This window comes from Bombina bombina, chromosome 7, assembly GCF_027579735.1.
Source record: "Bombina bombina isolate aBomBom1 chromosome 7, aBomBom1.pri, whole genome shotgun sequence".
NCBI classification, from domain to species: Eukaryota; Metazoa; Chordata; class Amphibia; order Anura; family Bombinatoridae; genus Bombina; species Bombina bombina.
In genome coordinates, this window is record NC_069505.1 from 22,122,603 (window position 1) to 22,149,091 (window position 26,489).

A 26,489-nucleotide genomic window follows, 5' to 3' on the forward strand; every position below is an offset into this window, starting at 1 on the left:
CAGCCCATTAAATCCCTAATATTAAAAAAAAAAATAAAAAAAAAAATAAAAAAAAATCCTAACACTAAGCCCCAAATAGGTACTCACCATTCCTGAAGTCCGGTGCTGAAGGTCTTCTTCCAGGCGGCTCCATCATCTTCTATATTCATCTGAAGCGAAGGCGGCGCAGGGCGGAGTGGAGGTGCGGTGCGGTCATCCCCAATGCGCGGATCCGGAGCGGCGGTCCTCAGCGGCGGCGTTCCTCAGCGGTATGGAGGCTCCTCTTCATCCGATCTCTGGCATACATTGAAAATTTAATGCAAGGTATCGCATTCAATTTGGGTTAACTTGCATTACTATTGGCTGAAATTTTGAAATCAGCCAATAGGATTAGAGCTACTGAAATCCTATTGGCTGTTCAAATCAGCCAATAAGATTTCAGTAGCTCTTATCCTATTGGCTGATTTTAAAATTTCAGCCAATAGGAATGCAAGGTAACCCAATAAATATGGGGTGTACATTCCAATATTCTTCACATAGGGGAAAATGTTCTAAGCATTTTTAAATGTCTATTCCCATATATATTGGTATATATCTATACCTGTATATATACACACATATATTTATATAGATACATGTTTAAAAAAAATCAATCATATATAAAATAAATAGAACATTTTCTACTGTGAAATATTGGAATGTAAAATATTAATGACTCACGTCGGATACAGCGCACTTGGTTAAACGCGGTCGGGTTAGCATGCAAACGATAGGTGTTCATTTTTAACTTTGTGGCTCCATTTAAGTCTATGGGGAGAAGAAGTTAATGCAGTTGCGATATCTGAAGTCCAGAGGTTAGCTCGCGTCATGTTTTGCATGCAATATTTTACTTTCAACTTGTAATATGCGCGCTATCCCACATGGATAAAAAGATTACTTTCAGCGGTATTAGCGCTCAAACGAACGCATTAATTACAGCTCCACGTGTAATTTAGCACTTAATGTTTTAATATAATATGTGACAGTGCAGAGACATTCCACTAGATACGTTAATATTATGCTATCTTCTTTACTGCGGCAAACTAAGGAGAGATATAAATAGATCCTGTAGTGTTCAAGCAATTACTATTTAGCGTGCTGTTGGGTAAGAGTTCTAAAGCATACAAGATGAGACCTTCCTGAGAAAAGTAAGAAAACATTCAAATAAATAACAAGAAAAGGGAAGAAAGAAATAATGATACAATACAGATTTTATTCCTAAACACAATTAAACATTTCATGGGGAATTATGAGTTTCAAGGCTGAGTGAATATTATCTCATCTCACATGTACCAAGATGAACTCCTCTTCTGTCCCTCAGGTGGTGTCTGGAGGCTGTGAGACTCGGGAAATCCCTTTGCTAAGAAATGGCCTTGGGCAGCTCGGATTTAATGCAGATTCAGGGGGGTTTGTAACAGACGTGGAAAGATTCAGCATGGCAGAGACTGTTGGGCTTTGCCCTGGGGCACGGCTGGTAGCCATCTGTGGTCAGCCCTTTTGCTTACTGACCCCTGAGAATGTCCGCACTCTATTTCTCAGTGGCAAGAAGGTTACAGTGACCACTTTGCCTCCAGATGAGACAGGAAAACCTCGCAGGTAAACTCAATGTTGGAAGTTTTTGTGGTTTAATTTTTTTTTGAGGATTTGAAGAAGACAACAGATACTAAATTTTGATTATTGCAAACTTCCAGGAGCTTTTCAGAGATGTATGTGAGGTCACTACAGGAGCAGAGAATTCTGAGGACCTCAGAAGGTGATGATGAGAACATAGAGAGCCCAAGGAGAGTGGACCCAGCGCCTGAAACTCAAAAGCTCCTACGCACCCTGTCTGTGCAGGAAGAGAGGACTGAGTTCAGGTAGCAATGTGTGTATATATCATGAATAAACTATCTTCTGTTTTACTGTGACATTAGGGGGATTTTCACTAACCTATTGCCTTGGGGCTCTGAAATTCAAGATTTCTTAAATCTTTGTAATCCCACCCAAGAGCTTCTAATAGTTACTTTTGCTTGAAGGTCAGATGCCAACTCTCATCTTCATCACCCTGCCTATAATTTGCCTTCAAGTAACCACTAATATTTCTCACAAACACAACAAATATATGTCTTTTAGCCTGAAGGCAGAACATGCTGTGATCTGAGATATCATCACTGAAAATGCAGCATGTCTGCAGAAAGAATGGGAAACATATTGGAACTCTTATGGCTTTAGATTTGCAGCACTGAGGTACATCAGGCTGTTGTCTTCAAACAGTGCTGTGCTCTGGCTGCATTGTACAAGTTTTCCTTAATACAGACAGATTGAAGCACTGACATGAACAGACAAATACAAATACAAAGTCCTGGAAATCGGCATTGCATTGATTGATGACTGGCTCTCAGGGATTTTTTAAACCCCGCCCCCTAGCTTTTCCCAAGCTGCAAAGCTGCGACTCCTAAATGTAAAACATTCTTGTGAGCAACAAATCTTTTTTATTAGTACATTTTTTAGTTGTGTGATGATAGACCAAGAGTAAAGGAAACAGATTTATTCAAGAGACGTTTTAAAACTATACAACATTACTTTTTGTTTTCTCTGCAGCTGATTTGCAATGCAATTTTCAACTGCTGCGATATATAATAAAGCTTTATAAAGATTGCTTTATTCTCCAGTTAGTCAACACATTGCCGCTGAGCTGCTGCTTTAGCGCAACGGTTTCATTTAAAACTGAATTTAATTTCAAAATTACCCGCAAAAAATGTTTCACTAAAAAATATCTCATCGCAGAAAGTGAAAAGAGTTCAGCCTCTGGCTTTTCATATAAATTCTTTCCTCTAATTGTGCCAAAAAAGAAAGCTAAGCATCGAGGTACTGATACCTATAACTCATTCTGCTCCCTTTTATTCCTGCTCCCCACATGTTCTGAGATTTATTCTACATGCTACATGCTCTATTAGGTCCATACCACTCACATGCTACATGCTCTATTAGGTCCATACCACTCACATGCTATATGCTCTATTAGGTCCATACCACTCACATTCTACATGCTCTATTAGGTCCATACCACTCACATGCTACATGCTCTATTAGGTCCATACCACTCACATGCTACATGCTCTATTAGGTCCATACCACTCACATGCTACATGCTCTATTAGGTCCATACCACTCACATGCTACATGCTCTATTAGGTCCATACCACTCACATGCTACATGCTCTATTAGGTCCATACCACTCACATGCTACATGCTCTATTAGGTCCATACCACTCACATGCTACATGCTCTATTAGGTCCATACCACTCACATGCTACATGCTCTATTAGGTCCATACCACTCACATGCTACATGCTCTATTAGGTCCATACCACTCACATGCTACATGCTCTATTAGGTCCATACCACTCACATGCTACATGCTCTATTAGGTCCATACCACTCACATGCTACATGCTCTATTAGGTCCATACCACTCACATGCTACATGCTCTATTAGGTCCATACCACTCACATGCTACATGCTCTATTAGGTCCATACCACTCACATGCTACATGCTCTATTAGGTCCATACCACTCACATGCTACATGCTCTATTAGGTCCATACCACTCATTTGCTACATGCTCTATTAGGTCCATACCACTCACATGCTCTGCCCTCTTCTAGCTAATAATCTCATTTGTCTGGCGGACATGATCCGCTGTAGCGATCATGTCTGCCAGACATCAATAAATGCTGACAGCATATGCTCTCAGCATTTATCATTGCACAAGCAGTTCTGGTGAACTGCTTGTGCAATGCCGCACCCTGCAGATTTGCGTCCAATCGATCGTATGTGATCAGGCGGATTAGTGTCTGCAGCCTCAGAGGCACCGGACGAGTTAAGACCGCTGCTTCTTAACTCCTGTTTCCGGTGAGCCTGAAGACTCACGTGGAAACGGGCGTTTGGCCCCATTCGGGCAACGGTAAATCAGCCCCAATGTCTTTTGTCCTCAATATTTCACTCTCACAGCTCTCCTCTTACCTTATACCTGACAACTCATCCATCTTTATTCTTTTCCCAGGTATAACAGTGACCTTGCCCCTCCAGACCTGATCCCTCAACCAGATCCGGCAGAAGTTGAAATGGTGAGATTTTCATATATTGCCACATTAACGTTTCCCCTGCAAAATATCTCAAGCCCTTTGCTTCCCCTTCTGTATAGATCTACAATCCCATTTAACTAAATGACCACTGGAGAGTTATTCTTGCTGGTTATCCCTCTATAAGGGCCACTGTTTTATTTAAATGTTGTCCAGCTAGAATGCAATGAGAAATATCAGGGAATTTCATTATTTTTCACAGCTATAGTCCCCTTGTGAAGTTGACCATCACACAAAAGGAGTTGGCTACATATTGTATTTAAAGTGCCATAAAACAGGTTGAGATCTGGGGCATATCCTTAAAGGGCTAATTAATTAAAAATAGTTTGCATAAAAAAATTGTTTAAAAATTGCTGGCAAGTATTTTAAAATAATTTTCAAAAATAAGCAAAATGAATTACATAGCTAAACTGCCTGGAACAGCCAACTCCACCCCCCCTTATCAGTGTTTAGACACAGGCATTGTATTTCAACTGAGTTCACAGCTTCTAGGCTGCTCCAGCAGATAATCCCTATGCATTTTTGCATTTTACCAAAACAACAATAGATATAGATACAGCTATAGAAGGAAACGAATGGGGGAAGTTAGAGCTTTACAATTCAGAAACTAAAAAGAAAGAGTTAATGGCGAGGCACTGCAGTATAAATGTGCAGGTAAAGTAATTAAAGTACATATTATATTATTTTGTCTCTAACTTATTTTATGTCCCTTTAAAGGAATAGTCTAGTCAAAATTAAACTTTCATGATTTAGATAGAGCAGCAATTTTAAAGAACTTTCTAATTTACTTCTATTATAATTTTTTCTTTGTTCTCTTGCTATCTTTATTTGAATGTAAGCTTAGGAGCCGGACCATTTTTGGTTTAGCACCTGGGTAGCGCTTGCTGATTTGTGGCTACATTCAGACACCAATCAGAAAGTGCTACTTAGGTTCTGAACCAAAAATGGTCTGACTCCTATATTTACATTCTAGCTTTTGAAGATAGCAAGAGAAAAAAGAAAATTTGATAATAGGGGGCCGATTTATCAATGTCTGGCGGACTTGATACAATGTCGACATTTAACATTGCACAAGCAGTTCTGGTGAACTGCTGGTGTAATGCCGCCCCCTGCAGATTCGCGGTCAATCGGCTGCTAGCAGGGGGTATCAATCAACCCGGTCTAATGAGATTGGGCGGATTGCAGACCGCAGCCTCAGAGGCTGTGGACGAATTAAGGAGCAGCAATCTTAAGACCACTGCTTCATAACCGCTGTTTCCGCTGAGCATGAAGGCTCACGTGGAAACAGGGATATTTGTTGCTTAAAATTGCTGCTATATCTGAAAAGTTTCATTTTGACGAGACTATTCCTTTAACTTTCTTTTTGTTTAGAAACAAAATAATTACTGAGCGAAATATTCTTGACTGTTATTGCCGCTATATCCATAATGCACTGATAGCAAAAGACAGACGCCATTCATTTCTATGGGAGAAAGCTCGCCACTCGCCACACCGCCTTTTGTTAGAGAATTCAGTGAAGTCTGCCCATGTAAGAGTAAGATAGACGATTTTACTCCATGACTGTGAAGTTTAGGGAATTGGGATGCACATTGTTATAATGAAAGAATACATTGTACCAGAAGATTTGTCAAAGTAGTTTCATTTTAGTGACTTAGTCACACTATTATTATTTAATGACAACAGACTGTATGAGACTCACTAAATAATAGTGGTTCCTAACAGCTCCTCCCTATGAGCACCCACCAGGGAGTTGTAGTTCCCTTTTTCTATTAGACTGATACCTAAATGATATAGGTTGCATTGCTATAGTATTTTAATACTAATGGCATCTTGCAGTAAAATAAAAACCCTCACAGGGAATGTACCCTATTCAAGATCGCCACCTGCCACAAATAAATACATTTGCTGACCCAGCATTACAAACATAACACTATCCTCCTGTACTATGGAGTTGCTGACTTTCTGCACATTTGCCCTTAAAGGGATAGTAAAGTCCAAATTTAACTTTCATGACTCCGATAGGACATCTAATTTTAAACAACTTTCTAATGTACTTTTATCACCAATTTTGCTTTGTTCTCTTGGTATTCTTAGCTGAAAGCTAAACCTAGGTGGCTCATATGCTAATTTCTAAGCCCTTGAAGGCCGCCTCTTGTCTTGACAGTTTTTCACAGCTAGAAGGCGTTAGTGCATGTGTTTCATATAGATAACACTGTGCTCACGCACATGAAGTTATTTAAGACTCAGTACTAATTGTCTGAATTGCAAGTCTGTCAAAAGATCTGAGATAAGGAGGCAGTCCTCAGAAGCTTAGATACAAGGTGATTACAGAGGTAAAACAGATATAAGGGGCAGGCTGCAGAGGCTTAGATACAGGGTAATCACAGAGGTAAAACTGAGATAAGGTGAAGTCTGCAGAGGCTTAGATACAAGGTAATCACAGAGGTAAAACTGAGATAAGGGGCAGTCTGCAGAGGCTTAGATACAAGGTAATCACAGAGGTAAAACTGAGATAAGGGGGCAGTCTGCAGAGGCTTAGATACAAGGTAATCACAGAGGTAAAACTGAGATAAGGAGGCAGTCCTCAGAAGCTTAGATACAAGGTGATTACAGAGGTAAAACAGATATAAGGGGCAGGCTGCAGAGGCTTAGATACAGGGTAATCACAGAGGTAAAACTGAGATAAGGTGAAGTCTGCAGAGGCTTAGATACAAGGTAATCACAGAGGTAAAACTGAGATAAGGGGCAGTCTGCAGAGGCTTAGATACAAGGTAATCACAGAGGTAAAACTGAGATAAGGGGGCAGTCTGCAGAGGCTTAGATACAAGGTAATCACAGAGGTAAAACTGAGATAAGGGGGCAGTCAGCAGAAGCTTAGATATAAGGTAATCACAGAGGTAAACCTGAGATAAGGGGGCAGTCTGCAGAGGCTTAGATACAAGGTAATCACAGAGGTAAAACTGAGATAAGGAGGCAGTCTGCAGAGGCTTAGATACAGGGTAATCACAGAGGTAAAACTGAGATAAGGGAGCAGTCTGCAGAGGCTTAGATACAGGGTAATCAAAGAGGTAAAACTGAGATAAGGGGGCAGTCAGCAGAAGCTTAGATACAAGGTAATCACAGAGGTAAAACTAAGATAAGGGGGCAGTCAGCAGAAGCTTAGATACAAGGTAATTACAGAGGTAAAACAGATATAAGGGGCAGGCTGCAGAGGCTTAGATACAAGGTAATAACAGAGGTAAAACTGAGATAAGGGGTCAGTCTGCAGAGGCTTAGATACAGGGTAATCACAGAGGTAAAACGAAGATAAGGGGGCAGTCTGCAGAGGCTTAGATACAAGGTAATCACAGAGGTAAAACAGATATAAGAGACAGGCTGCAGAGGCTTAGATACAAGGTAATCACAGAGGTAAAACTGAGATAAGGGAGCAGTCTGCAGAGGCTTAGATACAAGGTAATCACAGAGGTAAAACTGAGATAAGGGGCAGTCTGCAGAGGCTTAGATACAAGGTAATCACAGAGGTAAAACTGAGGTAAGGGGGCAGTCTGCAGAGGCTTAGATACAAGGTGATTACAGAGGTAAAACTGAGATAAGGGGTCAGTCTGCAGAGGCTTAGATACAGGGTAATCACAGAGGTAAAACTGAGATAAGGGGCCAGTCTGCAGAGGCTTAGATACAAGGTAATCACAGAGGTAAAACTGAGATAAGGGGTCAGTCTGCAGAGGCTTAGATACAGGGTAATCACAGAGGTAAAACGGAGATAAGGGGGCAGTCTGCAGAGGCTTAGATACAAGGTAATCACAGAGGTAAAACAGATATAAGGGACAGGCTGCAGAGGCTTAGATACAAGGTAATCACAGAGGTAAAACTGAGATAAGGGAGCAGTCTGCAGAGGCTTAGATACAAGGTAATCACAGAGGTAAAACTGAGATAAGGGGCAGTCTGCAGAGGCTTAGATACAAGGTAATCACAGAGGTAAAACTGAGATAAGGGGGCAGTCTGCAGAGGCTTAGATACAAGGTGATTACAGAGGTAAAACTGAGATAAGGGGTCAGTCTGCAGAGGCTTAGATACAGGGTAATCACAGAGGTAAAACTGAGATAAGGGGCCAGTCTGCAGAGGCTTAGATACAAGGTAATCACAGAGGTAAAACTGAGATAAGGGGACAGTCTGCAGAGGCTTAGATACAAGGTAATCACAGAGGTAAAACTGAGATAAGGGGCAGTCTGCAGAGGCTTAGATACAGGGTAATCACAGAGGTAAAACTGAGATAAGGGGGCAGTCTGCAGAGGCTTAGATATAGGGTAATCACAGAGGTAAAACTGAGATAAGGGAGCAGTCTGCAGAGGCTTAGATACAAGGTAATCACAAAGGTAAAACTGAGATAAGGGGCAGTCTGCAGAGGCTTAGATACAAGGTAATCACAGAGGTAAAACTGAGATAAGGGAGCAGTCTGCAGAGGCTTAGATACAAGGTAATCACAGAGGTAAAACTGAGATAAGGGGATAGTCTGCAGAGGCTTAGATATAGGGTAATCACAGAGGTAAAACTGAGATAAGGGGACAGTCTGCAGAGGCTTAGATATAGGGTAATCACAGAGGTAAAACTGAGATAAGGGGGCAGTCTGCAGAGGCTTAGATACAAGGTGATTACAGAGGTAAAACTGAGATAAGGGGTCAGTCTGCAGAGGCTTAGATACAGGGTAATCACAGAGGTAAAACTAAGATAAGGGGCCAGTCTGCAGAGGTTTAGATACAAGGTAATCACAGAGGTAAAACTGAGATAAGGGGGCAGTCTGCAGAGGCTTAGATACAAGGTAATCACAGAGGTAAAACTGAGATAAGGGGGCAGTCTGCAGAGGCTTAGATACAAGGTAATCACAGAGGTAAAACTGAGATAAGGGGGCAGTCAGCAGAGGCTTAGATACAAGGTAATCACAGAGGTAAAAGTGAGATAAGGAGGTAGTCTGCAGAGGCTTAGATACAAGGTAATCACAGAGGTAAAACTGAGATAAGGGGGCAGTCAGCAGAGGCTTAGATACAAGGTAATCACAGAGGTAAAAGTGAGATAAGGAGGTAGTCTGCAGAGGCTTAGATACAGGGTAATCACAGAGGTAAAACTGAGATAAGGGGCAGTCTACAGAGGCTTAGATACAAGGTAATCACAGAGCCAAAACTGAGATAAGGGGTCAGTCTGCAGAGGCTTAGATACAAGGTAATCACAGAGGTAAAAAGTATATTAATATAACAGTGTTGGTTATGGGTAATAAAGGGATTATGTAGCTTTTAAAACAATAATATATTTGGTGTTTACTGTCCCTTTAAATACTTTATTATGTGTCTCAGTGTATTCCCAATAAATTTAATGGGTCTCACATTTTTTGGCTGTAGTTACAGAAACATCCTCCTCATTAATATTAATGTGTTTGTACAACAGAACGGTCATATACAGAAATAGGATCTAAAGAAACAGCTCCTGCTGCTCAATAATCTGTGCGTCTGAGTTTATTTCTCAGTTTTCTGTTGGATGAAAAAAAAAAAAAAAAAATAAGATATTATAATAGAGGAAAATTGTGAAAACCCCCATAGGATCGAACCCATAGAGATTGATTATAAGTGAAGCAAATAAAGTAAATATTATCGTGTACAGAATTTGCTCATAAGTTATACTTAGTGATTGTGCGTTTCCTCAACATTATAAGTAAATGGTTAGTTGTGATTACCCCGACATTGAAAGGGGTTTGTCCTGAGCTCACTACAACTTTTTTTTAACTCCTTTGTGCCAGCCAGAACTAGCCATAGGGCAGTGGGCTTGGGCTAGTTATGGACCTGGCCTGATTGCCTTAGCCCCACCCAGTTGCTAGCATTATTATTTATGCATAATGCAGAGCCAGCCCTTCCTTGCCTCTCACTGCCTTGCTGTGTCTGTGAGAAAATACTCTTGATGATGCCTGTCACTGTGGGTGTTTTGTGTGTGTATGTCTGGGGTGCTTTGTCTGTGCATGTGGGTGCTGACTGTAAGGGGGGCTTTGTCTGTGCATGTGAGTGCTGACTGCCTGTGGATGTCTGGGGTGCTTTGTCTGTGCATGTGAGTGCTGACTGCCTGTGGATGTCTGGGGTGCTTTGTCTGTGCATGTGGGTGCTGACTGCCTGTGGATGTCTGGGGGGCTTTGTCTGTGCACGTGAGTGCTGACTGCCTGTGGATGTCTGGGGTGCTTTGTCTGTGCATGTGGGTGCTGACTGCCTGTGGATGTCTGGGGGGCTTTGTCTGTGCACGTGAGTGCTGACTGCCTGTGGATGTCTGGGGTGCTTTGTCTGTGCATGTGAGTGCTGACTGCCTGTGGATGTCTGGGGTGCTTTGTCTGTGCATGTGGGTGCTGACTGTCAGGGGGGCTTTGTCTGTGCATGTGAGTGCTGACTGCCTGTGGATGTCTGGGGTGCTTTGTCTGTGCATGTGGGTGCTGACTGTCAGGGGGGCTTTGTCTGTGCATGTGAGTGCTGACTGCCTGTGGATGTCTGGGGTGCTTTGTCTGTGCATGTGGGTACTGACTGCCTGTGGATGTCTGGGGTGATTTGTCTGTGCATGTGGGTACTGACTGCCTGTGGATGTCTGGGGTGCTTTGTCTGTGCATGTGGGTGCTGACTGCCTGTGGATGTCTGGGGTGCTTTGTCTGTGCATGTGAGTGCTGACTGCCTGTGGATGTCTGGGGTGCTTTGTCTGTGCATGTGGGTGCTGACTGTCAGGGGGGCTTTGTCTGTGCATGTGAGTGCTGACTGCCTGTGGATGTCTGGGGTGCTTTGTCTGTGCATGTGAGTGCTGACTGCCTGTGGATGTCTGGGGTGCTTTGTCTGTGCATGTGGGTGCTGACTGTCAGGGGGGCTTTGTCTGTGCATGTGAGTGCTGACTGCCTGTGGATGTCTGGGGTGCTTTGTCTGTGCATGTGGGTACTGACTGCCTGTGGATGTCTGGGGTGCTTTGTCTGTGCATGTGGGTGCTGACTGCCTGTGGATGTCTGGGGTGCTTTGTCTGTGCATGTGGGTGCTGACTGCCTGTGGATGTCTGGGGTGCTTTGTCTGTGCATGTGAGTGCTGACTGCCTGTGGATGTCTGGGGTGCTTTGTCTGTGCATGTGGGTGCTGACTGTCAGGGGGGCTTTGTCTGTGCATGTGAGTGCTGACTGCCTGTGGATGTCTGGGGTGCTTTGTCTGTGCATGTGGGTACTGACTGCCTGTGGATGTCTGGGGTGCTTTGTCTGTGCATGTGGGTGCTGACTGCCTGTGGATGTCTGGGGTGCTTTGTCTGTGCATGTGGGTGCTGACTGCCTGTGGATGTCTGGGGTGTTTTGTCTGTGCATGTGGGTGCTGACTGCCTGTGGATGTCTGGGGTGCTTTGTCTGTGCATGTGGGTGCTGACTGCCTGTGGATGTCTGGGGTGCTTTGCCTGTGCACGTGGGTGCTGACTGCCTGTGGATGTCTGGGGGGCTTTGTCTGTGCATGTGGGTGCTGACTGCCTGTGGATGTTTGTGGTGCTTTGTCTGTGCACGTGGGTGCTGACTGCCTGTGGATGTCTGGGGTGCTTTGTCTGTGCACGTGGGTGCTGACTGCCTGTGGATGTCTGGGGTGCTTTGTCTGTGCACGTGGGTGCTGACTGCCTGTGGATGTCTGGGGTGCTTTGTCTGTGCATGTGGGTACTGACTGCCTGTGGATGTCTGGGGTGCTTTGTCTGTGCATGTGGGTGCTGACTGCCTGTGGATGTCTGGGGGACTTTGTCTGTGAACGTGGGTACTGACTGCCTGTGGATGTCTGGGGGACTTTGTCTGTGCACGTGGGTGCTGACTGCCTGTGGATGTCTGGGGGGCTTTGTCTGTGCATGTGGGTGCTGACTGCCTGTGGATGTCTGGGGTGCTTTGTCTGTGCATGTGGGTGCTGAATGCCTGTGGATGTCTGGGGGGCTTTGTCTGTGCACGTGGGTGCTGACTGCCTGTGGATGTCTGGGGGGCTTTGTCTGTGCATGTGGGTGCTGACTGCCTGTGGATGTCTGGGGGGCTTTGTCTGTGCACGTGGGTGCTGACTGCCTGTGGATGTCTGGGGTGCTTGGTCTGTGCATGTGGGTGCTGACTGCCTGTGGATGTCTGGGGGGCTTTGTCTGTGCACGTGGGTGCTGACTGCCTGTGGATGTCTGGGGTGCTTTGTCTGTGCATGTGGGTGCTGACTGCCTGTGGATGTCTGGGGGCCTTTGTCTGTGCATGTGGGTGCTGACTGCCTGTGGATGTCTGGGGGCCTTTGTCTGTGCATGTGGGTGCTGACTGCCTGTGGATGTCTGGGGTGCTTTGTCTGTGCATGTGGGTGCTGACTGCCTGTGGATGTCTGGGGGCCTTTGTCTGTGCATGTGGGTGCTGACTGTCTGGGGGGCTTTGTCTGTGCACGTGGGTGCTGACTGCCTGTGGATGTCTGGGGGGCTTTGTCTGTGCACGTGGGTGCTGACTGCCTGTGGATGTCTGGGGGGCTTTGTCTGTGCACGTGGGTGCTGACTGCCTGTGGATGTCTGGGGGGCTTTGTCTGTGCACGTGGGTGCTGACTGCCTATGGATGTCTGGGGTGCTTTGTCTGTGCATGTGGGTGCTGACTGCCTGTGGATGTCTGGGGGGCTTTGTCTGTGCATGTGGGTGCTGACTGCCTGTGGATGTCTGGGGGGCTTTGTCTGTGCACGTGGGTGCTGACTGCCTGTGGATGTCTGGGGTGCTTTGTCTGTGCACGTGGGTGCTGACTGCCTGTGGATATCTGGGGTGCTTTGTCTGTGCATGTGGGTGCTGACTGCCTGTGGATGTCTGGGGTGCTTTGTCTGTGCATGTGGATGCTGACTGCCTGTGGATGTCTGGGGTGCTTTGTCTGTGCACGTGGGTGCTGACTGCCTGTGGATGTCTGGGGGCTTTGTCTGTGCATGTGGGTGCTGACTGCCTGTGGATGTCTGGGGTGCTTTGTCTGTGCATGTGGGTGCTGACTGCCTGTGGATGTCTGGGGGGCTTTGTTTGTGCATGTGGGTGCTGAATGCCTGTGGATGTCTGGGGTGCTTTGTCTGTGCACGTGGGTGCTGACTGCCTCTGGATGTCTGGGGGGCTTTGTCTGTGCATGTGGGTGCTGAATGCCTGTGGATGTCTGGGGGGCTTTGTCTGTACATGTGGGTGCTGAATGCCTGTGGATGTCTGGGGGGCTTTGTCTGTGCATGTGGGTGCTGACTGCCTGTGGATGTCTGGGGTGCTTTGTCTGTGCACGTGGGTGCTGACTGCCTGTGGATGTCTGGGGTGCTTTGTCTGTGCATGTGGGTGCTGACTGCCTGTGGATGTCTGGGGTGCTTTGTCTGTGCACGTGGGTGCTGACTGCCTGTGGATGTCTGGGGTGCTTTGTCTGTGCATGTGGGTGCTGACTGCCTGTGGATGTCTGGGGTGCTTTGCCTGTGCATGTGGGTGCTGACTGCCTGTGGATGTCTGGGGTGCTTTGTCTGTGCATGTGGGTGCTGACTGCCTGTAGATGTCTGGGGGGCTTTGTCTGTGCACGTGGGTGCTGACTGCCTGTGGATGTCTGGGGTGCTTTGTCTGTGCACGTGGGTGCTGACTGCCTGTGGATATCTGGGGTGCTTTGTCTGTGCATGTGGGTGCTGACTGCCTGTGGATGTCTGGGGTTCTTTGTCTGTGCATGTGGGTGCTGACTGCCTGTGGATGTCTGGGGTGCTTTGTCTGTGCATGTGGGTGCTGACTGCCTGTGGATGTCTGGGGTGCTTTGTCTGTGCATGTGGGTGCTGACTGCCTGTGGATGTCTGGGGTGCTTTGTCTGTGCACGTGGGTGCTGACTGCCTGTGGATGTCTGGGGTGCTTTGTCTGTGCATGTGGGTGCTGACTGCCTGTGGATGTCTGGGGTGCTTTGTCTGTGCACGTGGGTGCTGACTGCCTGTGGTTGTCTGGGGTGCTTTGTCTGTGCATGTGGGTGCTGACTGCCTGTGGATGTCTGGGGGGCTTTGTCTGTGCACGTGGGTGCTGACTGCCTGTGGATGTCTGGGGTGCTTTGTCTGTGCATGTGGGTGCTGACTGCCTGTGGATGTCTGGGGTGCTTTGTCTGTGCATGTGGGTGCTGACTGCCTGTGGATGTCTGGGGGGCTTTGTCTGTGCATGTGGGTGCTGACTGCCTGTGGATGTCTGGGGTGCTTTGTCTGTGCATGTGGGTGCTGACTGCCTGTGAATGTCTGGGGGGCTTTGTCTGTGCATGTGGGTGCTGACTGCCTGTGGATGTCTGGGGTGCTTTGTGTTACAAACTGCTATTTGTGACTGGCCCTTTAAATGGAAGGTTGCCCTGCTTCCCTGGATTTTGGAGAAGCCTATTTGCCAGCCTCCTTCCTCATGACTATGGCCCCTGGAAGATTGTGCCCCTGAGAGTATATTGACTTTTGTTGGGTGTGTGTGGCCCTTTGGGAAACGTCTGGGGACATATTGTGACTCTGGTGAACAATGCCCCCTTTAAGACTATGTCCCCAGACCTGTGAAATGACTTGTCCCTGGCTTTCTCCCACTTGGTTCAGTTTCATTGTGTGCCATTAAGAGTTAAATTTTGTTCAGCTTCAAGAAACCTATTCTACATACAAGTCTGCTGGGATTAGCTCTAATTAGGTTTAGTGATCAACTTTCCCATTGTCTAATCAGACTAGTATTGATAAGGTGGACTGCATTGTTTTATTGTGTGTAATGTTATCTGCTGAAGTAAATGTTGTGGCCTGTCAAAGGGAGTGTCTCTCTATCTAATATCAAATGTGTGATGGGGGATTTTATGCCTCCCCCTGAGAGTGTCCTGTTTGCATGTAACCTCAATAAAAAGGAGGCTGTGTGCTCCAGCACATCAGACCTATTTTTGACCCTCTAACTTGCAGCTTTGACTCATGTTTGTAGGGGACAGCTTATAATCACTACAGGGATTGCTATGTTTTTCATACTCCCTTAGCTACAGGGATTGCTACAGAAGCAAGAGGTTCGCCTACTGGAGCCTGGTCGTAGGTCCAGGGCGCAGAGCAGACGGCGAGATACCAGCCCAGCAGCAGTGGTTCATATAGTCTGCATTACTGATGGTGGCTACGCAGCAGTTATAGTGTCCACGGTGCTGCTGCTCCTTTGGTGAGCGCTAGGAGCATCCTTTTCTACGGTCCAACTTCCAGCCAGCCTGGAGGCAACCGTAACATTTGGCGGCAGCGGTGGGATTGGCGTCCTAGCGCAAGGAGCAGCACCACAACAGCACTGGTATCGTAGGAGAGTTATTGAGGGCAACGCTAGCCACTGCGCAGCGTCCCTACCTACAGCAGCATGGAGCTGACAAGACACTATTCAGAACCCTGTGAAGAGCACCTCAACCTGATCCGTCGCTATGAGGGCGCGGATTTCGTTCCAGAGGTAAAGAGGCGGCTAGTCCGATATGGTCCAGACCCTGCACAGGAGGTAGTCAGTCGCATCATCCGGGAATTGGATACGGAGAACAAAGCGGCACGAGCCTTTGAGCGCCAACTGTGGAGTTTGAGGGTCTGGACACCTGGTCTCCAGCGAGAAAGTGAGTCACAGGGAGCGGAGAGCAACGACCTCCCTTCCCAGCGGCAGCCAGAGTTACAGGGAGAGGAGAGCAGCGACCTCCCTCCCCAGCGGCAGTATACTGTGCAGAGGGAAGAGACAACCAGTCCCCTTCCCCAGCCAGAGATACCAGAGGCAGCAGGCCTCATAGACTGGTCCTGGGAGGACCCCCAGCAGGCAGGTGGAGATGGGACCGCAGTCTCTCTACCGGCCCTACAGGGATGCTGGGCAGGTGGCCCAGATCCCCAGCGACAGACCCAGCTACAGGGAGGGGAGAGCATCGACCTCCCTCCCCAGCCGGAGTGTGCCTTCCAGGGAGAGGAGACAACCGGTCTCTCTCCCCAGCCGCAGCATGTTCCACAGGAAGCGGAGAGCATCGACCTCCCTTCCCAACGGCCACCGGAGTATCAGGAGGAGGAGGTAAGCCAATCTCCCCCTCCCCAGCTAACTCCTAACTTGGGCCCAGGGTTAACAGTGGAGATGTTAACCCCCACTGACCCCCACGTTCCCTTTGCCACCGGGCAGGACTATGCCCCAATTCCCCCAGCAGAAGAGCTGGCATCAGAACAGAGCGCTGCTGGCCTCTGCCCTACAGACCCCCTTGTTACAGGACTGGCCTGCAAACCCCTCACCCCAGCAGAAGCGCTGGCACCAGGGCAGAGTGCCGCTGGCTTCTGCCCCCCAAGTACCATCAGCTATTTGCACAGCTGCGCCAGGAAGGCAGAGGATGCTACACTTTCATCCTATAACCTGGAACCTACAGGCCAGTGCTACTTGTTGTGGGGGGGCTGCTTTGCTGCTAGTGTTTATTTGTGGGTGGGTTGCGAGACTAACTTAGGCACTGACCGACAGAAGGTCAGGTGCCTTGTTAGTCTCCCTCCAAAAGGGGAGATATGTTACAAACTGCTATTTGTGACTGGCCCTTTAAATGGAAGGTTGCCCTGCTTCCCTGGATTTTGGAGAAGCCTATTTGCCAGCCTCCTTCCTCATGACTATGGCCCCTGGAAGATTGTGCCCCTGAGAGTATATTGACTTTTGTTGGGTGTGTGTGGCCCTTTGGGAAACGTCTGGGGACATATTGTGACTCTGGTGAACAATGCCCCCTTTAAGACTATGTCCCCAGACCTGTGAAATGACTTGTCCCTGGCTTTCTCCCACTTGGTTCAGTTTCATTGTGTGCCATTAAGAGTTAAATTTTGTTCAGCTTCAAGAAACCTATTCTACATACAAGTCTGCTGGGATTAGCTCTAATTAGGTTTAGTGATCAACTTTCCCATTGTCTAATCAGACTAGTATTGATAAGGTGGACTGCATTGTTTTATTGTGTGTAATGTTATCTGCTGAAGTAAATGTTGTGGCCTGTCAAAGGGAGTGTCTCTCTATCTAATATCAAATGTGTGATGGGGGATTTTATGCCTCCCCCTGAGAGTGTCCTGTTTGCATGTAACCTCAATAAAAAGGAGGCTGTGTGCTCCAGCACATCAGACCTATTTTTGACCCTCTAACTTGCAGCTTTGACTCATGTTTGTAGGGGACAGCTTATAATCACTACAGGGATTGCTATGTTTTTCATACTCCCTTAGCTACAGGGATTGCTACAGAAGCAAGAGGTTCACCTACTGGAGCCTGGTCGTAGGTCCAGGGCGCAGAGCAGACGGCGAGATACCAGCCCAGCAGCGGTGGTTCATATAGTCTGCATTACTGATGGTGGCTACGCAGCAGTTATAGTGTCCACGGTGCTGCTGCTCCTTTGGTGAGCGCTAGGAGCATCCTTTTCTACGGTCCAACTTCCAGCCAGCCTGGAGGCAACCGTAACACTTTGTCTGTGCACGTGGGTGCTGACTGCCTGTGGATGTCTGGAGGGCTTTGTCTGTGCATGTGGGTGCTGAATGCCTGTGGATGTCTGGGGGGCTTTGTCTGTGCATGTGGGTGCTGAATGCCTGTGGATGTCTGGGGGGCTTTGTCTGTGCACGTGGGTGCTGACTGCCTGTGGATGTCTGGGGTGCTTTGTCTGTGCACGTGGGTGCTGACTGCCTGTGGATGTCTGGGGTGCTTTGTCTGTACACGTGGGTGCTGACTGCCTGTGGATGTCTGGGGTGCTTTGTCTGTGCATGTGGGTGCTGACTGCCTGTGTATGTCTGGGGTGCTTTGTCTGTGCATGTGGGTGCTGACTGCCTGTGGATGTCTGGGGTGCTTTGTCTGTACACGTGGGTGCTGACTGCCTGTGGATGTCTGGGGTGCTTTGTCTGTGCATGTGGGTGCTGACTGCCTGTGTATGTCTGGGGTGCTTTGTCTGTGCATGTGGGTGCTGACTGCCTGTGGATGTCTGGTGTGCTTTGTCTGTGCACGTGGGTGCTGACTGCCTGTGGATGTCTGGGGTGCTTTGTCTGTGCACGTGGGTGCTAACTGCCTGTGGATGTTTGTGGTGCTTTGTCTGTGCATGTGGGTGCTGACTCCCTGTGGATGTCTGGGGGGCTTTGTCTGTGCACGTGGGTGCTGACTGCCTGTGGATGTCTGGGGTGCTTTGTCTGTGCATGTGGGTGCTGACTGCCTGTGGATGTCTGGGGGGCTTTGTCTGTGCATGTGGGTGCTGACTGCCTGTGGATGTCTGGGGTGCTTTGTCTGTGCATGTGGGTGCTGAATGCCTGTGGATGTCTGGGGGACTTTGTCTGTGCATGTGGGTGCTGACTGCCTGTGGATATCTGGGGGGCTTTGTCTGTGCACGTGGGTGCTGACTGCCTGTGGATGTCTGGGGGACTTTGTCTGTGCATGTGGGTGCTGACTGCCTGTGGATGTCTGGGGGACTTTGTCTGTGCATGTGTGTGCTGACTGCCTGTGGATATCTGGGGGGCTTTGTCTGTGCACGTGGGTGCTGACTGCCTGTGGATGTCTGGGGGACTTTGTCTGTGCACGTGGGTGCTGACTGCCTGTGGATGTCTGGGGTGCTTTGTCTGTGCATGTGGGTGCTGACTGCCTGTGGATATCTGGGGGGCTTTGTCTGTGCACGTGGGTGCTGACTGCCTGTGGATGTCTGGGGGACTTTGTCTGTGCACGTGGGTGCTGACTGCCTGTGGATGTCTGGGGTGCTTTGTCTGTGCATGTGGGTGCTGACTGCCTGTGGATGTCTGGGGTGCTTTGTCTGTGCATGTGGGTGCTGACTGCCTGTGGATGTCTGGGGGGCTTTGTCTGTGCATGTGAGTGCTGACTGCCTGTGGATGTATGGGGTGCTTGGTCTGTGCATGTGGGTGCTGACTGCCTGTGGATGTCTGGGGTGCTTTGTCTGTGCACGTGGGTGCTGACTGCCTGTGGATGTCTGGGGGGCTTTGTCTGTGCACGTGGGTGCTGACTGCCTGTGGATGTCTGGGGTGCTTTGTCTGTGCATGTGGGTGCTGACTGCCTGTGGATGTCTGGGGTGCTTTGTCTGTGCATGTGGATGCTGACTGTCAGGGGGGCTTTGTCTGTGCATGTGGGTGCTGACTGCCTGTGGATGTCTGGGGGACTTTGTCTGTGCATGTGGGTACTGACTGCCTGTGGATGTCTGGGGGGCTTTGTCTGTGCATGTGGGTGCTGACTGCCTGTGGATGTCTGGGGTGCTTTGTCTGTGCATGTGGGTGCTGACTGCCTGTGGATGTCTGGGGTGCTTTGTCTGTGCACGTGGGTGCTGACTGCCTGTGGATGTCTGGGGTGCTTTGTCTGTGCACGTGGGTGCTGACTGCCTGTGGATGTCTGGGGTGCTTTGTCTGTGCACGTGGGTGCTGACTGCCTGTGGATGTCTGGGGTGCTTTGTCTGTGCACGTGGGTGCTGACTGCCTGTGGATGTTTGTGGTGCTTTGTCTGTGCATGTGGGTGCTGACTGCCTGTGGATGTCTGGGGTGCTTTGTCTGTGCATGTGGGTGCTGACTGCCTGTGGATGTCTGGGGTGCTTTGTCTGTGCATGTGGATGCTGACTGCCTGTGGATGTCTGGGGTGCTTTGTCTGTGCATGTGGTGCTGACTGCCTGTGGATGTCTGGGGGGCTTTGTCTGTGCATGTGGGTGCTGACTGCCTGTGGATGTCTGGGGTGCTTTGTCTGTGCATGTGGGTGCTGACTGCCTGTGGATGTCTGGGGGGCTTTGTCTGTGCATGTGGGTGCTGACTGCCTGTGGATGTCTGGGGTGCTTTGTCTGTGCATGTGGGTGCTGACTGCCTGTGGATGTCTGGGGTGCTTTGTCTGTGCACGTGGGTGCTGACTGCCTGTGGATGTCTGGGGTGCTTTGTCTGTGCACGTGGGTGCTGACTGCCTGTGGATGTCTGGGGTGCTTTGTCTGTGCACGTGGGTGCTGACTGCCTGTGGATGTCTGGGGTGCTTTGTCTGTGCATGTGGGTGCTGACTGCCTGTGGATGTCTGGGGTGCTTTGTCTGTGCACGTGGGTGCTGACTGCCTGTGGATGTCTGGGGTGCTTTGTCTGTGCATGTGGGTGCTGACTGCCTGTGGATGTCTGGGGTGCTTTGTCTGTGCATGTGGGTGCTGAATGCCTGTGGATGTCTGGGGGGCTTTGTCTGTACACGTGGGTGCTGACTGCCTGTGGATGTCTGGGGGGCTTTGTCTGTGCATGTTGGTGCTGACTGCCTGTGGATGTCTGGGGTGCTTTGTCTGTGCATGTGGGTGCTGACTGCCTGTGGATGTCTGGGGTGCTTTGTCTGTGCATGTGGGTGCTGACTGCCTGTGGATGTCTGGGGGACTTTGTCTGTGCATGTGGGTGCTGACTGCCTGTAGATGTCTGGGGTGCTTGGTCTGTGCATGTGGGTGCTGACTGCCTGTGGATGTCTGGGGTGCTTTGTCTGTGCATGTGGGTGCTGACTGCCTGTGGATGTCTGGGGGGCTTTGTCTGTGCACGTGAGTGCTGACTGCCTGTGGATGTCTGGGGTGCTTTGTCTGTGCATGTGGGTACTGACTACCTGTGGATGTCTGGGGGGCTTTGTCTGTGCATATGGGTGCTGACTGCCTGTGGATGTCTGGGGTGCTTTGCCTGTGCATGTGGGTGCTGACTGCCTGTGGATGTCTGGGGTGCTTTGTCTGTGCATGTGGGTGCTGACTGCCTGTGGATGTCTGGGGTGCTCTGTCTGTGCATGTGGGTGCTGACTGCCTGTGGATGTCTGGGGTGCTCTGTCTGTGCATGTGGGTGCTGACTGCCTGTGGATGTCTGGGGTGCTCTGTCTGTGCATGTGGGTGCTGACTGCCTGTGGATATCTGGGGTGCTTTGTCTGTACACGTGGGTGCTGACTGCCTGTGGATGTCTGGGGTGCTTTGTCTGTGCATGTGGGTGCTGACTGCCTGTGGATGTCTGGGGTGCTTTGTCCTGTGCACGTGGGTAGCTGACTGCCTGTGGATGTCTGGGGTGCTTTGTCTGTGCATGTGGGTGCTGAGTGCCTGTGGATGTCTGGGGTGCTTTGTCTGTGCACGTGGGTGCTGACTGCCTGTGGATGTCTGGGGTGCTTTGTCTGTGCATGTGGGTGCTGACTGCCTGTGGATGTCTGGGGTGCTTTGTCTGTGCATGTGGGTGCTGAGTGCCTGTGGATGTCTGGGGGGCTTTGTCTGTACACGTGGGTGCTGACTGCCTGTGGATGTCTGGGGGGCTTTGTCTGTGCATGTTGGTGCTGACTGCCTGTGGATGTCTGGGGTGCTTTGTCTGTGCATGTGGGTGCTGACTGCCTGTGGATGTCTGGGGGGCTTTGTCTGTGCATGTGAGTGCTGACTGCCTGTGGATGTATGGGGTGCTTGGTCTGTGCATGTGGGTGCTGACTGCCTGTGGATGTCTGGGGTGCTTGGTCTGTGCACGTGGGTGCTGACTACCTGTGGATGTCTGGGGGGCTTTGTCTGTGCACGTGGGTGCTGACTGCCTGTGGATGTCTGGGGTGCTTTGTCTGTGCATGTGGGATGCTGACTGCCTGTGGATGTCTGGGGTGCTTTGTCTGTGCATGTGGATGCTGACTGCCTGTGGATGTCTGGGGTGCTTTGTCTGTGCATGTGGGTGCTGACTGTCAGGGGGGCTTTGTCTGCGCATGTGGGTGCTGACTGCCTGTGGATGTCTGGGGTGCTTTGTCTGTGCATGTGGGTGCTGACTGCCTGTGGATGTCTGGGGTGCTTTGTCTGTGCACGTGGGTGCTGACTGCCTGTGGATGTCTGGGGTGCTTTGTCTGTGCACGTGGGTGCTGACTGCCTGTGGATGTCTGGGGTGCTTTGTCTGTGCACGTGGGTGCTGACTGCCTGTGGATGTCTGGGGGGCTTTGTCTGTGCATGTGGGTGCTGACTGCCTGTGGATGTCTGGGGTGCTTTGTCTGTGCACGTGGGTGCTGACTGCCTGTGGATGTCTGGGGTGCTTTGTCTGTGCATGTGGGTGCTGACTGCCTGTGGATGTCTGGGGTGCTTTGTCTGTGCATGTGGGTGCTGAATGCCTGTGGATGTCTGGGGGGCTTTGTCTGTACACGTGGGTGCTGACTGCCTGTGGATGTCTGGGGGGCTTTGTCTGTGCAAGTGGGTGCTGACTGCCTGTGGATGTCTGGGGTGCTTTGTCTGTGCATGTGGGTGCTGACTGCCTGTGGATGTCTGGGGTGCTTTGTCTGTGCATGTGGGTGCTGACTGCCTGTGGATGTCTGGGGGACTTTGTCTGTGCATGTGGGTGCTGACTGCCTGTAGATGTCTGGGGTGCTTGGTCTGTGCATGTGGGTGCTGACTGCCTGTGGATGTCTGGGGTGCTTTGTCTGTGCATGTGGGTGCTGACTGCCTGTGGATGTCTGGGGGGCTTTGTCTGTGCACGTGAGTGCTGACTGCCTGTGGATGTCTGGGGTGCTTTGTCTGTGCATGTGGGTACTGACTACCTGTGGATGTCTGGGGGGCTTTGTCTGTGCATGTGGGTGCTGACTGTCAGGGGGGCTTTGTCTGTGCATGTGGGTGCTGACTGCCTGTGGATGTCTGGGGGACTTTGTCTGTGCATGTGGGTACTGACTGCCTGTGGATGTCTGGGGGGCTTTGTCTGTGCATGTGGGTGCTGACTGCCTGTGGATGTCTGGGGTGCTTTGTCTGTGCATGTGGGTGCTGACTGCCTGTGGATGTCTGGGGTGCTTTGTCTGTGCTCGTGGGTGCTGACTGCCTGTGGATGTCTGGGGTGCTTTGTCTGTGCACGTGGGTGCTGACTGCCTGTGGATGTCTGGGGGTGCTTTGTCTGTGCACGTGGGTGCTGACTGCCTGTGGATGTCTGGGGTGCTTTGTCTGTACACGTGGGTGCTGACTGCCTGTGGATGTCTGGGGTGCTTTGTCTGTGCATGTGGGTGCTGACTGCCTGTGGATGTCTGGGGGACTTTGTCTGTGCATGTGGGTGCTGACTGCCTGTAGATGTCTGGGGTGCTTGGTCTGTGCATGTGGGTACTGACTGCCTGTGGATGTCTGGGGTGCTTTGTCTGTGCATGTGGGTGCTGACTGCCTGTGGATGTCTGGGGGGCTTTGTCTGTGCACGTGAGTGCTGACTGCCTGTGGATGTCTGGGGTGCTTTGTCTGTGCATGTGGGTACTGACTTCCTGTGGATGTCTGGGGGGCTTTGTCTGTGCATATGGGTGCTGACTGCCTGTGGATGTCTGGGGTGCTTTGCCTGTGCATGTGGGTGCTGACTGCCTGTGGATATCTGGGGTGCTTTGTCTGTGCATGTGGGTGCTGACTGCCTGTGGATGTCTGGGGTGCTCTGTCTGTGCATGTGGGTGCTGACTGCCTGTGGATGTCTGGGGTGCTCTGTCTGTGCATGTGGGTGCTGACTGCCTGTGGATATCTGGGGTGCTCTGTCTGTGCATGTGGGTGCTGACTGCCTGTGGATATCTGGGGTGCTTTGTCTGTACACGTGGGTGCTGACTGCCTGTGGATGTCTGGGGTGCTTTGTCTGTGCATGTGGGTGCTGAGTGCCTGTGGATGTCTGGGGTGCTTTGCCTGTGCATGTGGGTACTGACTGCCTGTGGATGTCTGGGGTGCTTTGTCTGTGCATGTGGGTGCTGAGTGCCTGTGGATGTCTGGGGTGCTTTGCCTGTGCATGTGGGTGCTGACTGCCTGTGGATGTCTGGGGTGCTTTGTCTGTGCATGTGGGTGCTGAGTGCCTGTGGATGTCTGGGGGTGCTTTGTCTGTGCATGTGGGTGCTGACTGCCTGTGGATGTCTGGGGGGCTTTGTCTGTGCACGTGGGTGCTGACTGCCTGTGGATGTCTGGGGTGCTTTGTCTGTGCACGTGGGTGCTGACTGCCTGTGGATATCTGGGGTGCTTTGTCTGTGCATGTGGGTGCTGACTGCCTGTGGATGTCTGGGGTGCTTTGTCTGTGCATGTGGGTGCTGACTGCCTGTGGATGTCTGGGGTGCTTTGTCTGTGCACGTGGGTGCTGACTGCCTGTGGATGTCTGGGGGGCTTTGTCTGTGCATGTGGGTGCTGACTGCCTGTGGATGTCTGGGGTGCTTTGTCTGTGCATGTGGGTGCTGACTGCCTGTGGATGTCTGGGGGGCTTTGTCTGTGCATGTGGGTGCTGACTGCCTGTGGATGTCTGGGGTCCTTTGTCTGTGCACGTGGGTGCTGACTGCCTGTGGATGTCTGGGGGGCTTTGTCTGTGCATGTGGGTGCTGAATGCCTGTGGATGTCTGGGGGGCTTTGTCTGTGCATGTGGGTGCTGACTGCCTGTGGATGTCTGGGGGGCTTTGTCTGTGCATGTGGGTGCTGACTGCCTGTGGATGTCTGGGGTGCTTTGTCTGTGCACGTGGGTGCTGACTGCCTGTGGATGTCTGGGGTGCTTTGTCTGTGCATGTGGGTGCTGACTGCCTGTGGATGTCTGGGGTGCTTTGTCTGTGCACGTGGGTGCTGACTGCCTGTGGATGTCTGGGGTGCTTTGTCTGTGCATGTGGGTGCTGACTGCCTGTGGATGTCTGGGGTGCTTTGTCTGTGCATGTGGGTGCTGACTGCCTGTGGATGTCTGGGGTGCTTTGTCTGTGCATGTGGGTGCTGACTGCCTGTGGATGTCTGGGGTGCTTTGTCTGTGCATGTGGGTGCTGACTGCCTGTGTATGTCTGGGGTGCTTTGTCTGTGCATGTGGGTGCTGACTGCCTGTGGATGTCTGGGGGGCTTTGTCTGTGCACGTGGGTGCTGACTGCCTGTGGATGTCTGGTGTGCTTTGTCTGTGCACGTGTGTGCTGACTGCCTGTGGATGTCTGGGGTGCTTTGTCTGTGCATGTGGGTGCTGACTGCCTGTGGATGTCTGGGGGACTTTGTCTGTGCATGTGGGTGCTGACTGCCTGTGGATGTCTGGGGTGCTTTGTCTGTGCACGTGGGTGCTGACTGCCTGTGGATGTCTGGGGGCTTTGTCTGTGCATGTGGGTGCTGACTGCCTGTGGATGTCTGGGGTGCTTTGTCTGTGCATGTGGGTGCTGACTGCCTGTGGATATCTGGGGGGCTTTGTCTGTGCACGTGGGTGCTGACTGCCTGTGGATGTCTGGGGGACTTTGTCTGTGCACGTGGGTGCTGACTGCCTGTGGATGTCTGGGGTGCTTTGTCTGTGCATGTGGGTGCTGACTGCCTGTGGATGTCTGGGGTGCTTTGTCTGTGCATGTGGGTGCTGACTGCCTGTGGATGTCTGGGGGGCTTTGTCTGTGCATGTGGGTGCTGACTGCCTGTGGATGTATGGGGTGCTTGGTCTGTGCATGTGGGTGCTGACTGCCTGTGGATGTCTGGGGTGCTTGGTCTGTGCACGTGGGTGCTGACTACCTGTGGATGTCTGGGGGGCTTTGTCTGTGCACGTGGGTGCTGACTGCCTGTGGATGTCTGGGGTGCTTTGTCTGTGCATGTGGATGCTGACTGCCTGTGGATGTCTGGGGTGCTTTGTCTGTGCATGTGGATGCTGACTGCCTGTGGATGTCTGGGGTGCTTTGTCTGTGCATGTGGGTGCTGACTGTCAGGGGGGGCTTTGTCTGTGCATGTGGGTGCTGACTGCCTGTGGATGTCTGGGGGACTTTGTCTGTGCATGTGGGTGCTGACTGCCTGTGGATGTCTGGGGGGCTTTGTCTGTGCATGTGGGTGCTGACTGCCTGTGGATGTCTGGGGTGCTTTGTCTGTGCATGTGGGTGCTGACTGCCTGTGGATGTCTGGGGTGCTTTGTCTGTGCACGTGGGTGCTGACTGCCTGTGGATGTCTGGGGTGCTTTGTCTGTGCACGTGGGTGCTGACTGCCTGTGGATGTCTGGGGTGCTTTGTCTGTGCACGTGGGTGCTGACTGCCTGTGGATGTCTGGGGGGCTTTGTCTGTGCATGTGGGTGCTGACTGCCTGTGGATGTCTGGGGTGCTTTGTCTGTGCACGTGGGTGCTGACTGCCTGTGGATGTCTGGGGTGCTTTGTCTGTGCATGTGGGTGCTGACTGCCTGTGGATGTCTGGGGTGCTTTGTCTGTGCATGTGGGTGCTGACTGCCTGTGGATGTCTGGGGGGCTTTGTCTGTGCATGTGGGTGCTGACTGCCTGTGGATGTCTGGGGGGCTTTGTCTGTGCATGTGGGTGCTGACTGCCTGTGGATGTCTGGGGTGCTTTGTCTGTGCATGTGGGTGCTGACTGCCTGTGGATGTCTGGGGTGCTTTGTCTGTGCATGTGGGTGCTGACTGCCTGTGGATGTCTGGGGGACTTTGTCTGTGCATGTGGGTGCTGACTGCCTGTGGATGTCTGGGGTGCTTGGTCTGTGCATGTGGGTGCTGACTGCCTGTGGA

The 26,489-nt window shown here is 50.7% G+C and overlaps 1 protein-coding gene across 1 annotated transcript in view; it reads left to right on the top strand.

The window, feature by feature from the left end:
* SIPA1 (signal-induced proliferation-associated 1) overlaps positions 1-26,489 on the top strand; it is a 217,161-nt gene that overhangs the window by 151,820 nt on the left and 38,852 nt on the right. The window contains 3 exon segments of the mRNA XM_053719981.1: positions 1,340-1,614; positions 1,710-1,874; positions 4,067-4,130. Of these exon segments, the coding sequence (XP_053575956.1) occupies positions 1,340-1,614; positions 1,710-1,874; positions 4,067-4,130 (504 nt within the window).